The sequence below is a fragment of the Geotrypetes seraphini genome, chromosome 8 (assembly GCF_902459505.1).
Source record: "Geotrypetes seraphini chromosome 8, aGeoSer1.1, whole genome shotgun sequence".
Classification (NCBI taxonomy): domain Eukaryota; kingdom Metazoa; phylum Chordata; class Amphibia; order Gymnophiona; family Dermophiidae; genus Geotrypetes; species Geotrypetes seraphini.
The window spans coordinates 1,132,156-1,144,563 of NC_047091.1; the positions used below are offsets into that span (position 1 = coordinate 1,132,156).

Sequence of the window (12,408 nt, forward strand, 5' to 3'; positions counted from 1 at the left end):
TTTGCTACATAATCCACCTCTGAAAGCAAAATCTGTTATGACTGGCGCGCACCACAAAGAAAGCCACAGTTGCCACTTTCAGATTTCATCAATAGGAGTGGAGTGAAGAAAAGCAACTGAAGCTGTCATAGCTCTGACTTTGTGAACTGTGACACAACTCTCCGGTTGTAGCCCAGCCTGAGCATAACAGAAGGCCAACCATGTGGAAATCGTTCTCTTGGATACTGGACATCCCAACTTGTTAGGATCAAAGGAGATGAAAAGTTGAGGAGATATTCTATGAGACTGAGTTTTCTGCAAATAGTAGGCCAATGCTTGTTTGCAGTCCAGAGTGTGAAGAGCCATTTCTCCAGAATGAGAGTGAGGCTTAGGAAAGAATACTGGAAGCACAATAGATTGCTTAAGGTGAAATTACATGACTACCTTTGGAAGAAACTTAGGATGGGTGTGAAGCACCACTTTGTCATGGTGGAACACTGTGAAAGGAGGATCTGCCACCAGTGCTTGAAGGGAGATGAGAGAGACCACTTTCCAAGTAAGGTACTTGAGATGAGCTGCAGACATTGGTTCAAAAGTAGGCTTCATCAAAACAGCAAGGACCACATTAAGATCCCAAACTACTGGAGGTGGTTTGAGAGGTGTTTTGATATTGAAAACTCCTTTCATGAATCTGGGCACAAGAGGATGAGCAGTGAGAGGTTTACCATCATCTGGCTCTTGGAAAGCATTGATAGCACTGAGATGAACTCTAATTGAAATGGTTTTGAGACCTGAATTGGATAAATGTAGAAGATAGTCCATTACTGAAGAGACAGAGGTGGATTTAGCCTCATGGTAGAAAACCGTGTCCATTTTTGCTGGTAACACTGCTGCGAGGACTGTTTTCTGGATGCTTCCAAGATTAGTCTGACAGGCTGAGAAAGATGTTGGGCCGAGAGGTACCAAGCTGTCAGGTGCAATGCTCTTCTCGCTTTCAGAAGGTAAAACTGACAAACTGAGGAGCTGAGGCACTGCCCAGTGACACAAGGAGGAGGAGCTGAGAAATGTAAATGATGCCTACCTCATAGGTCAGGCCTACTGTACCCTTTGCAATGGAAGCTGTATTGATCTTAGAAACAAACTTTTACTTGAATATATTTTGAATTGTATTTTTTAGACAGCAAAATCTGAAAATCATCCAAAGATATGAGGACTTATGCAAGATACTGCATATTCTACCTAATATAGTAGGGAATCAAAACGGAAGGAAACAGAAAATGACTTGGATAAGGAACAATATCCTATAAGCAGTCAAGCTGTCAACTGGGATATATTTTTAGCAATGCAGACCAGTAAAATGGCAAACTGGATGGGTCAGCTGTTCTCTATCTGCTGTCACCTGTCATTTTATTTTAAGGATATATACCTTTGCTTTGTTGCTGTGGTATGAGAGGTAATGACAGAATTATATCCCAGCCCCTGTGACTAGGTACCATGTTTCCCCGAAAATAAGCCCTAGCATGAGGTAGGTCTTAATATAAGCCCTACTCCCGAAAATAAGCGTTAGTTGCCGGTAGCAGTAGCAGCAGCAGTGCTCCCCCCTGACCTATCTCTCCTTTCCATCCGAACAGCAAGACAGAAATAAATACCTTATAACAAACCGGCAGCGTCGGCAGCAATCTAGACAGGCTGCTTTGCAGCCTTCTATTGCCCGGCTGTTCCTCTGCTGCATCATTGATGACATCATTACAATGCAGCAGAGGAACAGCCGGGCAATACAAGGCTGCAAAGCAGCCTGTCTAGCTTGCTGCCGACGCTGCCGGTTTGTTATATGGTATTTATTTTGGTCTCACAGTTCGGATGGGAGGGAGAGATGGGTCAGTGGGGCAAGGGGGTGTGCGGCAGCGGGGGGATAGAAAGATGCTACACGGAGGGATGGGAGGGATAGAAGCTGCAAGGGTTCTGCTGCACAAGGGATGGGAGGGAGGGATAGAAGCTGCAAGGGTTCTGCTGTACAAGGGATGGGAGGGAGGGATAGAAAGATACTGCACAAGGGGATGGGTGAGAGGGAAGGAAAGATGCTGCACATGTGGGGGAGAGAAAGGAAATAGGAAGAATTGGGATGGAGGAGAGGAAGGGAGAGATGATCATTGTACATGAAGAAAATAAGACATCCCCGAAAATAAGACCTAGTGCCTTTTTTGAGTCCAAAATTAATATAAGACAGTGCCTTATTTTGGGGAAACATGGTTGTAGAAGTAGTATATGGAATATAAATAGGCTCTCCTGTTATGAAATGCCCTGTCTGTGCTCTGAGTTTTGACTCATAACAGCTTCTACAGCTGATCTAGATATATTTTTTGTTCTCACCAGAGTTTGAAGACATTCTTGCGTTTTTTGTAGTCATGTGCCACACTGCAGACAGCACCCACGAGATTAACGGGCACCTCACCATGATAGGGGATTCCACTGCTAGCACTCTTGCTGTCTTTGTAGAAACCCAGACTGCCCTTTCGAACAATACAGTGCACAGCCTGCCAGGACCTGGAGTGAGGAAGAGGCGAGGTGCAAGTGAGACATGTATACAAACACACCTATACACACCTATACACTGACATTCATTCAAACACACAGTGACACCTTGATACACACTTGCACATCCACGCACCCATACAAATGACTAGCTAAAATGCACAAGTCCCCTATCTGTGAATTTTCAATAATAATAATAATAATAACAGTTTATATACCGCAGGACTGTGAAGTTCTATGCGGTTACAATGATTAGAAATGTTACAGATTAGGAATGTTACAGATTAAATAGAATAAACAAAGTACAGACTTAGTTATTGATAGTTCTAATGATCATTTGTTGAGGACTGAGATTGTATAGGTTGGTTTCCTAAGTATTTCAGGAACAGATGTGTTTTTAGGCGTTTCCTGAATTCCCCATAGATAGTGGGCACAAGCAATTGTTCAAGGTCTTTACCCCATAATGCTGCTTGATGTGCGAGAAGATGTTGGTGATGACTCTTAAATTTACAACATCTGACCGGTGGAGAGACAAAGTTCAGATGTGAGCTTCGTTTGTGTCTGTTGGTTGTGAAAAAGAAAAGGTCTGTTATGTATTTAGGGGATAGGCTATAAAGTACCTTGAAGCAGAAACAACCAAACTTGAATTTCACATGTGCCTCCACCGGCAGCCAGTGTAAAAGTCGATAGGAAGGTGTTACGTGATCAAACATTTTCAGTCCGCAGAGTAGTCTGATCGCTGCATTTTGAACTAGTTGCAATCGCCGAGTATACTTCTGGGGGAGGGCCAAGTAGGCGATGTTACAATAATCTAGTTGACTCAGTATAAGGGATTGTACCAGAATTCGAAGTAAGCTCTGATAGACCGAAGCTTCCAAAGGGTGTAGCAGTATCTGGATAATGCCTAAAACTGATTTAGGGTGAAGCGAGAATAGAATGACTAGTTGGTGGAGATAGTCAGCTACTAGTCATTTGTATAGTTGACAACAACAACTATTACTACTACTACTATTACTACTTTTCATTTCTATAGTGTTGCTAGACATATGCAGTGTTATACATCTAAACAGAAGAGACACTCCTTGTTCAAAAGAGCTTACAATCTATTCAAGAGTTTACAATCTATTCAAGACAGTCAAACTGTACAAGAAAGTGCATTTATATACAGTGCTCAGGTGGGGAAATTACAGAGGGAATGATAAGACCGATATTGGTGCTTAGCAAGTGGGTTGGAGTTTGGAATGGAAAGCAGTTTCAAAGAAGTGACCTTTGAATCTGGATTTGAATATTGCCAGAGACAGAGTTTGATATACTGAGTCCCGCAATTTGTTCTAAGCTTACAGTGCAGCAAAGTAGAATGCAAGGAGTCTGGAGTTGGCTGTAGAGGAATATAAGAATACCCTTACTGGTTCAGACCATTGGGCCATCAAACCCAATACCCCATTCTCATGGTGGCCAATCCAGGTCACTAGTACCTGGCCAAAAACCAAGGAGTAGCAATATTCTATGCTACCGATCCAAGGCAAGCAGTGGCTTCCCCCAAGTCTTTCTTCCTCCAGGAACTTGTCCAAACCTTTCTTCAAATCAGCTACATTATCTGCTCTTACCACAACCTCTGGCAATGTGTTCCAGAGCTTAACTATTCTCTGAGTGAAAAAATATTTCCTCCTATTGGTTTTAAAAGTATTTCCCTGTAACATCATCGAGTGTCTCCTAGTGTCTGTAATTTTTAACGGAATGAAAAATCGATCCATTTGTACCCGTTCTACTCAACTCAGGATTTTGTAGACTTCAATCATATCTCCCCTCAGCCGTCTCTTTTCCAAGCTGAAGAGCCTTAACCTTTTTAGGCTTTCCTCATACGAGAGGAGTTCCATCCCCTTTATCATCTTGGTTGCTCTTCTTTGAACCTTTCCCAGTGCCACTATAACTTTCTTGAGCGAAGGAGACCAGAATTGAACACAGTACTCCAGATGAGGTCACACCATGGAGCGTTACAGGGGCATTATAACATTCTTAGCCTTGTTAACCATCCCTTTTTTAATAATTCCTAGCATCCTGTTTGCTTTTTTGGCCGCCGCCACACATTGGGAAGTAGATTTCATCGTATTGTCTGATACCCAGATCCTTTTCTTGGGCGCTAACCCCCCAGGGTAGACCCTAGCATCCAGTAACAATGATTCAGGTTATTCTTCCCAAAGTGGATCACTTTGCATTTGTCCATATTAAATTTCATCTGCCACTTGTCTTCCAATTTCCTAAGGTCTGCCTGCAATTTTTCACAACCTGCATGTGTTTTAACAACTTTGAACAGTTTACTGTCATCTGCAAATTTAATCACCTCACAAGTCATTCCAATTTCTAGATAATTTATAAATAAGTTAAATAGCACCGGTCCCAGTACAGACCCCTGTGGCACTCCTCTGTTTACTCTCCTCCATTGAGAAAAATGACAATTTAACGTTACCCTCTGTTTTCTATCCTATAACCAATTCCTAATTCACAACTGAACTTTGCCACTTATCCCATGACTCTTTAATTTTCTCAGGAACCTCTCGTGAGGAACTTTATCAAAAACTTCTAAATAACCTATATCAACTGGCTCACCTTTATCCACAGGTGTATTCACACCTTCAAAGAAATCAAGCAAATTAGTGAGGCAAGATCTCTCTCGGCTGAACACATGCTGATTCTGTCTCATTAAATCATGTTTGTCTACGTGTTCCACAATTTTATTTTTTATAATTGTTTCCACCATTTTGCCTGGCACTGAAGTGAGGCTTACCGGTCTGTAATTTTCTGGATCTCCCCTGGAGCCCTTTTTAAAAATCAGCGTAACATTGGCCACCCTCCAATCTTCAGGTACCATAGATGATTTTAAAGACAGGTTACATATCACTAACAGCAGGTCAGAATTTCATGTTTGAGTTCTTTAGTACCCTGGGATGTATACCATCCAGTCCAGGCAATTTTATCACTTTTTAACTTGTCAATTTGGCTTAGTACATCTTCCAGATTCACCGAGATTTCTTTCAGTTCCTCCACATCATCACCTTTGAAAACCACTTCCGGTTCAGGCAGATCTCTTATCTTCTTCTGTAAAGACCGAAGCAAAGAATTAATTCAGTCTTTCCTCCCTGAGCGCCCCTTTTGCTCCTTGATCATCCAACGGTCCCACAGATTCCTTCACAGAAATTATTATGAGTTTTTGCCTCTTTTGCAAGTTTCTCTTCAGATTCTTTCTTAGCTGTCTTTATCAATGCTTTGCATCTAACTTGCCAGTGATTGTGTCTCTTCTTATTTTCTTCATTTGGATCCTTTTTACATTCTTTAAAGGATGGATTTTTTTTGGCTCTAATAGCCTCTTTCACTTCACCTTTTAACCATGCCGGCTCTCGTTTCCTTTTCACTTTGCTGATACGTGGAATACATCCGGTCTGGGCTTCCATGAGGGTATTTTTATATAATATCTATGCCCGGTTTACAGTCCTAATCTTTGCAGGGGTTGAAAGAATGGACTGGAAGAAGGAGAGGTGGAGGTGATCTGATTGAGAACTCAATGTTTATCTTGTGAATCCTGGGATAGAAGTACTCAGCTATAGTTTGAGAAGAAAGTGAAGGGGCGACTGGAGGTGAGAGCACCTTGAGTAGAGACGGCTAGGGTTGGAGTCAAGAGAGTTAGTTAAATGAGTGTAGTATTCTTGTTTGGCAAGTAAAAGAGTCAATTGGAAGGAGGTCAGCAGAAATTCGAAATGTATGAAGACAGCATGAGTATGAGATTTGAGCCAAATATGTTCAGCAGACCAAGCACAGGAACTATATAGCGTATTTTACAGGTCAGCTAGGGCTGGGCTTTGGCACACCTTACAGAATGTGAAATGGGAATAGTGAGGATATTTAGATTGTGTGCACACACAGAAATATATTGCACATAGTCACTGTACCTGTTTACAGATTTCTTGTTATAGGACTCCATTTCCTGCTTTCGATGTAGCAACCCCTCCATCTGCTCTGGTTCGGGAGACTTCTGGGGCAGTGTGGCGGCATGAGGAGGATCTGGCTTGGCTTGAATCAAAAGGAAAGACTCTGTGTCCTGTTCACTCTTTCTTGGTGGAGCTTTGGCTCTGCTGCTTTCATTTGTGGCCGCAGAGCTATTGAAGACCTAAGATCAAGAAAGTGTTTCTTCATAAAAAAAATAAATAACCAACCTCCCTCATAGCATTATGTTGGTATGAGAGCATAACATCTGATTCTTAACTTACTCAATGTAGGCTAATTCTTAGTTTTAAATAAAAGCATTCAATTACAGTATTTTTCATACATTTTACACAGCTTCACATTCCAGAGGCCAGTCATATTTTGATGCATGTATAAAATGATATCACATATGCAGTGACTGATGAATTAAGATATCCTGGCTAAAGTGTCACACACTAACATACATTTGATAACATATCAGCTCTCATGAATGCAGAAGGAATACCTAGAGAATGTTGGACCTGTGAAGATGCAGACTATTAGGGTAAATTTTATGAATATTATATGTGGGGTTGAGAGACGGAATAAAATACATGTATTTAAATGCTCATCTCTACCCAAAATGACAGAGAAACTAAAAAGGAGGAATCTGTACTGAGCAGACTAAATGGACCAACTTATTTTTTTCATATCATCGTTAACTTTGTTTTCAAGGCCCCTATTTGCTGAGGTATGCTATGTAAAATGTAAAAAAGACACATCTAGTATAACTGGGTGCCTGCATTTGCATTCCACTTGTATACACAAATGTATAGAATACCAGTGTTTCATGGGTAGCTGTACACTTATGTGCGTTATGTTACTGCAATGCAAACAAGTGATATTCTGTAAGTGCGTGCATAACTGGCATAGTACAGAATCAAAGGGAACCCTCATATGGCCAAAACATGGGAGGGATAAGGGTGGCACTGCCAGATATGTGCACAACTTACAGAATACAGTGGGGAGAGTGTGGCGCAGTGGTTAAAGCTACAGCCTCAGCACCCTGAGGTTGTAGGTTCAAACCCATGCTGCTCCTTGTGACCCTGGGCAAGTCACTTAATCCCCCCATTGCTCCAGGTACATTAGATAGATTGTGAGCCCACCGGGACAGACAGGGAAAAATGCTTGAGTACCTGAATAAATTCATGTAAACCGTTCTGAGCTCCCCTGGGAGAACGGTATAGAAAATTAAATAAATAAAAATAAAAAATTATACGCATCCTTGCTGAATTTATGTTCAAATGATATTTATTGAGCTCAATACAGCAAATGTACAGAAAATCCGTACAGATCAATGAAAGCTCAAGTTTTAAACAAAACAGAAGATATCCACAAGAACAAACCCACAGCCCAACCTCCCCCTCCCCCTCCCCCCCCCCTAGGATGGTCTCCATGCAGCAAAGAAATCAACAGCAGAGGGATCAAATACAGTACATCAGAAAAAAACTCAAGAAGCCTAAGAATTCAAAAGGCGACTCCATGCCAAATCAAGAAAGGCTTTCACACCCGTCCCCGGAGTGAGGAGAAGTCCTCAATGTCTCTGCACTCCCACATCAGAAGCATGATCAAATGGGTCCTTCATTGTGACAGGTCAGGGGAATCCACATCTAGCCACTTCAAAAAAATGCATTTCAGGGCAATCACTACAGTCCACTTAAGAAAAGTGCCAGCGCCTCTCTGGTGAGGATGGTAATGAGGAACTTCACCAAAAAGTAACAACGAATTGTGATCCGCCATATCTGTTCCACAAAAGTGAGGATGCGGTTCCAAAAGGCTGCAATAAGAGGGCAAGTCCAAACCATGTGGCCTGAACTTGCTTCCAGGGAATTACACTTGGGGCACTCAGCAGTAGCTAAAAAACGAGCAAAGGGGAAATGTAAAGACGTAACACTAACTTATAGTGTTGTTCCCAAAATGTCATATATTTACGAAAAATGCAGAACTTTTTAATAGCCTTAGAAACTGCATCCTCTGGTAGATCCACCTGTAAGTCTCTGGTCCAGGCATCATGCAATTTACAATGGTTAAGCAAGGGGGATTCATCTTTCAGATGGCGATGATGAAATTTAAGAGAAATCTGGTGTTGGGAGCCAATGGTATAAGCAGCAGATAGCAGCTCATGGTGACTAGCATCAAGGTCTACGGATTCCAGAGAATGCAGATAATGACTAATCTGTAAATATGCAAACCAATCTGTAGGAGGTATGTCATATTCCTGTTGAAGCTGGAGGAAGGGCTTAATTTTCCCTTCATCCATAACCAGGTGAAACAAATATATAATCCCCCTTGCTTGCCATTTGAAATACAGAAGTATCAATACCTGGGGGAAAATTAGCATTAAAGCGTAAAGGTAAAAAGAGAGATACATGGGCTGCAATGCTATGAAATTTACAGACCCAATGCCAAACTCTTCTTAAAGAATCATGGAGAACTCTACGAAGGACAGACCCAGAGTGGGGAGAAGAGACAGAATGAAAATAAGCATTGAAATGGGTGTCCCGAAAGCAAGACAGTTCTAAGGGAATATTGGTGAAGGTGGAAGTTCCTTGCCACATTTATATGCTCGCACCGCTTGAGTCTACCCCCACGCCTATGACTACGCCGGCGGAATAGCAGACAGCACTCAGCAAGGGGCTCCGGAAACGCTAATGGAGGTGCGAGCAATGTTTTTGGACATTTGCCGTGAGATGAAGGAACTGTGAGGCAAGTTTACCACACTAGTAGCAGACTTGAGAGGAGAAATCATGGCGTTAGGTGCCCGGGTCGGAGATCTTGAAACGCAAGTGGATGAGCAGCAGAAGGCTATGGGCCAACTTGATTTGCGCTGTAAAGATTTCCAGATGCAGTAAATTGGTATTTTTGATATGCTGGAAGACCTGGAAAACTGGAGTCGCCGGGCTAACTTGAGAATCAGGGTGCTCTCTGAAGTGCAGGAATATAAAAACTGAGCTGGTGGTACAACAAATTGCAGATATGCTCCTGGGGAAACAGACGGCTGCAGTGGCTCCCGAGCATATTGCTATAGAGCGGGCACACAGAGCTCTGGCGGCCCCAAGGAGAAATAAACCAAGAGACATCATAGTGTGCTTTAAGGACTTTAAAGTGAAGGAACTGCTTTATCAAACAGCAAGGGATATGGCAGAGCTTTTGATATAGAGATTTACCAAGATATCTCTGCAGCCACATAGGGCAGTACTGAGACCTTTGTTGCGATATCTTAATGAGAAGAAAATTCGATATCGTTGGCGCCATCCGTTTGCTTTAATGTTTTATTTAGAAGGTACTCTGAGAATCGTAAAGTCTTTGGAGGAGGCCACGGAGTTCTTCCCTGGAATACAATTTGGTACCTCTACTTCTGAATCTTCCTTTCAAAAGTCGGAGACCCGCACGCGCCTGAATCTTCCACTACGACCCCACTGGCAGCAAGTTCGGAGAGAGGGTGGCTGTTTGAAGAGGCAATCTGCGGATCGGGAGCCTACTGGAGGCCATGGCACCTGATTATTCTAACTTTTTTCGCTGGCTATTCTTGGTTTGTTCACTGCCTTAGTGATGGTATGCTCTGTGTTGGTCCTGGTTGTTATTTGGCGGGACTGAATGGACCTGGGGCAAGTTCTTGGTTTGTGTGTTACATTATTTGACTGTTTAATAGTGTGCTTGAGTGGTACTGTTTGGTTCTCCTTGTTGGAGACCATTGCCTATGGGACATTTTGAGTTTAAATTCAGGGGGAGGGCATGTGGAGAAGATTCCTTCCTTCATTTGGTGTTGTGGTAAGCGATGGGTTGGCAGTAGTGCTACCCGATTCACGATTCGAATCGGTTCACCGATTCAAATCAGGCGAATCGATTCGAATCGGTTCGTTTTTGTTAAAAACCGGACTTACCGATTCAGCTGCAAGACGAGTTCGGGATATTTCATGCTGCCGGCTGCCGGACTCTACCCATCTAATGTAACTTCCGGTTTTGCGAAACCGGAAGTTACATCGGAAGAAATGAAAGGAGTGGGAGAGTCAATCAGCGAGCGAGCGGACCTCGTGCAGCAGACCTCGGCTGCAGCAAATACTATTTTTGGCTGGCTCTTTCCCCGCATTTCTTCTCTCTCCCCCGCGATTTAGTATCCAGTCCAGTAAGTAAATGAATCGGAATGGGGGCTGGTGAGTCTTGGGGGCTGGGGATGGAAGCTGAAATCGGCAGGGAGGGCTGGTGAGTCTTGGGGCCTGGGGATGGAAGCTGAAATCGGCAAGGGGGCTAGTGAATCTTGGGGTCTGGGGATAGAAGCTGAAATCGGAAAGGGAGCTGGTGAGTCTTGGGGGGCTGGGGATGGAAGCTGAAATCGGCAGGGGGTCTGGTGAGTCTTGGGGCCTGGGGATAGAAGCTGAAATCGGCAGGGGGGCTGGTGAGTCTTGGGAGCTGGGGATGGAAGCTGAAATCGGCAGGGGGGCTGGGGATGGAAGCTGAAATCGGCAAGGGGTCTGGTGAGTCTTGGGGCCTGGGGATAGAAGCTGAAATCGGCAGGGGGGCTGGTGAGTCTTGGGAGCTGGGGATGGAAGCTGAAATCGGTAGGGGGGCTGGGGATGGAAGCTGAAATCGGCAGGAGGGCTGGTGAGTCTTGGGAGCTGGGGATGGAAGCTGAGAATCAGAAGGGGGGCTGCTGAGTCTTGGGGGCTGGGGATGGAAACTGGGAATTTTTGATATATTGCCTTGGTTAAATAAAATGTTTAAACTTAAAAAGCTGTGTCATTAACAGTGAATTGAATCAAAAAATTGATTCAAAAGGGTGAATCGAATCGAATCGAAATATTTTTCTCTGAATTGGGCAGCACTAGTTGGCAGAGCTTACTGCACAGGTTGGAGCTTCAGTGGGTTGGGGGGTGGGCTATGGAAGGTACTGGGAGGTGGGTAGGGGGAGCATTTGGTGGCTGGCTGGGATGGGAGGGGGAAGAAGTGGGGATTGCGGAGTTTTGGGGGGAGGGAATGTGATGGGGGGATTTTGTAGAGTGTCTGCCTGGTTTTTGATTTTATTTCTGACCTTATGGGCGATTTGAAAATTCTGTCTCTTAATGTTAGGGGGTTCAATGTCCCGATGAAACGTCATCTCCTTTATAGGGAGCTGGCGTGTCAAAAGGCTCAAATTGTGTTCTTGCAAGAGACCCACCTGCTGCCTAGATATGAGCATGTGTTTTGCCCCCCGGGTTTTTCTGACCTTTATTTTGCTTCTAATCAACAGGCTAAGAAAATGAAGGGGGTTGCTATACCTTTTCACAACAGTTTGAAGGTCCGGATGACTAAAGAGATCCAAGACACGGAGGGGCATTATCTTTTGCGTCTCTATTGTTGGTCAGCTGTATACCCTTTGTAATGTATATGCTCCCATTTTTTTATGCAGCTTGATGTAACCTTGCGGCCTTGTATAGAGGACTTGCTCTTACTGGGGGGTGATTGTAATTTAGTGTTGGATCCCCATTTTGATAGCTCCTCTCGAAGGTCTTCAGTTGCGCCAGTGGATCATAAAGGCTTGTAGATTTTATTGTCCCACAGGGGGTTACAGGATATTTGGCGGGTTCATCATCCTGGGGAGCAGGAGTATACTTATCATACTGATATGCATAATGTAGATTCTTGTATTGACTATTGGCTGGGAGATGGGGCTTTATGTCCGTCCGTACAACATTGTGAGATTCATACTATTATTTTAGCAGACCATACTACTTTGAGTTTGCGTTTGGTGGGAGGTGGGAAGCCCCGTAAAGCTCCTCACTGGAGATTTAATGATAGTCTTTTGGCGGAACCATCTTCTGTGGAGCACTTAACAACTGCTATTAAAGACTATCTGGAGCTTAATGATATTAATGACATTCATCTTATCTTGTGGGAAGCACT

The 12,408-nt window shown here is 43.5% G+C and overlaps 1 protein-coding gene across 4 annotated transcripts in view; it reads right to left on the minus strand.

The window, feature by feature from the left end:
• SPTBN2 (spectrin beta, non-erythrocytic 2) overlaps nucleotides 1–12,408 on the minus strand; it is a 293,681-nt gene that overhangs the window by 21,247 nt on the left and 260,026 nt on the right. For all 4 annotated transcript variants that reach the window (XR_004540403.1, XM_033955666.1, XM_033955664.1 and 1 more), the window contains 2 exons: nucleotides 6,456–6,673; nucleotides 2,350–2,523 (listed from right to left, as the gene is read on the minus strand). Coding sequence is in view for 3 of the 4 variants with exons in the window: in XM_033955666.1 (XP_033811557.1) it covers nucleotides 2,350–2,523; nucleotides 6,456–6,673 (392 nt within the window). In the remaining variant the exon portion in view is untranslated. The remainder of the gene's footprint in view (nucleotides 1–2,349; nucleotides 2,524–6,455; nucleotides 6,674–12,408) is intronic.